This window comes from Dendrobates tinctorius, unplaced genomic scaffold (genome assembly GCF_039654945.1).
Source record: "Dendrobates tinctorius isolate UK_male_01 unplaced genomic scaffold, ASM3965494v1 ptg000158l, whole genome shotgun sequence".
NCBI lineage: Eukaryota > Metazoa > Chordata > Amphibia > Anura > Dendrobatidae > Dendrobates > Dendrobates tinctorius.
This window is the reverse complement of record NW_027361825.1, coordinates 6,021,428-6,022,929: the sequence shown is the minus strand read 5'-3', so window position 1 is coordinate 6,022,929 and position 1,502 is coordinate 6,021,428. Positions and strand designations below refer to the sequence as shown.

The window sequence follows — 1,502 nt, the reverse complement described above, 5'->3', positions numbered from 1 at the left end:
TCCATGTTCTCTAATGTCAATAGCCATAAGCCCAATCTGGCATTCGTGAGATGCACCAAAGTCAAGGAAGATCCCCATAGTCAAGGTCAATGCAAAATGAGCACATCAGCCAGAGGAGTTGGGGAACTACTGAGAGTACTTGTGGACTAGGTCTGGAATAGCTATGCTCTACTGGCCATGAGGACCCACAGAGGTTTTCTGCAGAGTGACTGGTGCCCATCCATGCTTGACATAAAACTCACCACTTACAGAGAATCCTCAGCCCTGCTGTCAATATGTCCTGTCATAGTATTTTACATATACAGTATATAGTACAAAAAATCAGATCATGTCTTCTTTAGATTCTCCTCTTCATAAACCATCTTCTAAGAGCAGCCTTAACATCTTTGTTCTTCAGACTGTAGATCAGTGGGTTTAACATAGGAATAGCTGCTGTGTTGAAAAGTGAGAAAAACTTTTTATCTGCAGAGTTCACCGTGGTTGGTAATATATACTGACAGGACAGAATGATATAAAGAGTTGTCACCACTGTCAGATGTGAGGAACACGTGTAGAACGCCTTCCGTCTCCCACCACTGGTTGGGATCTTCATTATGGTCCAAATTATGAAACCATAAGGTAGAAAAGTCAAAATAAAAGGCAAGAGGGTTGAAAGAATCAGTCCTTCGGTGAGGATCACGATCTCCAGTAATGAAATGTCACTGCAGGTCAACCTCACAAGGGACATCATATCACAGAAAAAGTGGTCAATGTGGTTAGATGTATAACAGTTAAAACCTAATACAATAACAAGCGGAGGAATGATCAGCAAAAACCCCAACACCCAACAGCAAGAGGCCAAAAGTTGGCAAATTTGAATGGTCATGACTGAGTGATAGCGTAAAGGGTTACATATAGCCACATACCGGTCATAACTCATTGCTGCCAAAATAAAAAGCTCATGACCCGTAATAGAGGCAAAAAGGTACATTTGGGTTATACAATCATGGAAGGAAACAAAGTCATTCCCAGATATGAAAATAAGGAGAACTTTATGTAGTGTAATAGTTGATGAAGACAAGTCCACGATGGATAAGTTGGCCAAGAAGAAGTACATGGAATTGTGAAGGTGATGATCAAAACAAACTAGGAGGAAAATAATCATATTACCCCCAAGAGTTACAAGATATATCAAGAGAACCAGAAGAAATATTGGAAGCTGGAGCTCTTCTACGTCTGATATTCCTTTAATAATAAAGTATGCTACCATAGTCCGATTTGAAGGATTTAAATTCATGGATTTGGTTCTGAATCTAAATGGAAGGGGACAGATACTGTATTATTGTATTTTCTGTTGGATTTGGTTTCATCGTTGAAGTTTAATTTCAATAGAACATTAACCCCCTAAGCATCTCTATAAAATATAAAATAAAATACTCTATCACTATGAACTAGTACAGTCATGGCCAAAAGTTTTGAGAATGACACAAATATTATATTTTCACATGATCTGCTGGCCTCTG

General features: G+C 38.8%; 1 protein-coding gene across 1 annotated transcript; it reads right to left on the bottom strand.

Moving 5' to 3' along the window:
• Positions 1 to 337: 337 nt before the first annotated feature.
• Positions 338 to 1,276, bottom strand: LOC141051659 (olfactory receptor 6C74-like). The gene has a single exon (XM_073548665.1). The coding sequence runs from the start codon at positions 1,274 to 1,276 to the stop codon at positions 338 to 340; it is 939 nt and encodes a 312-aa protein (XP_073404766.1).
• Between the last annotated feature and the right edge of the window lie 226 nt (positions 1,277 to 1,502).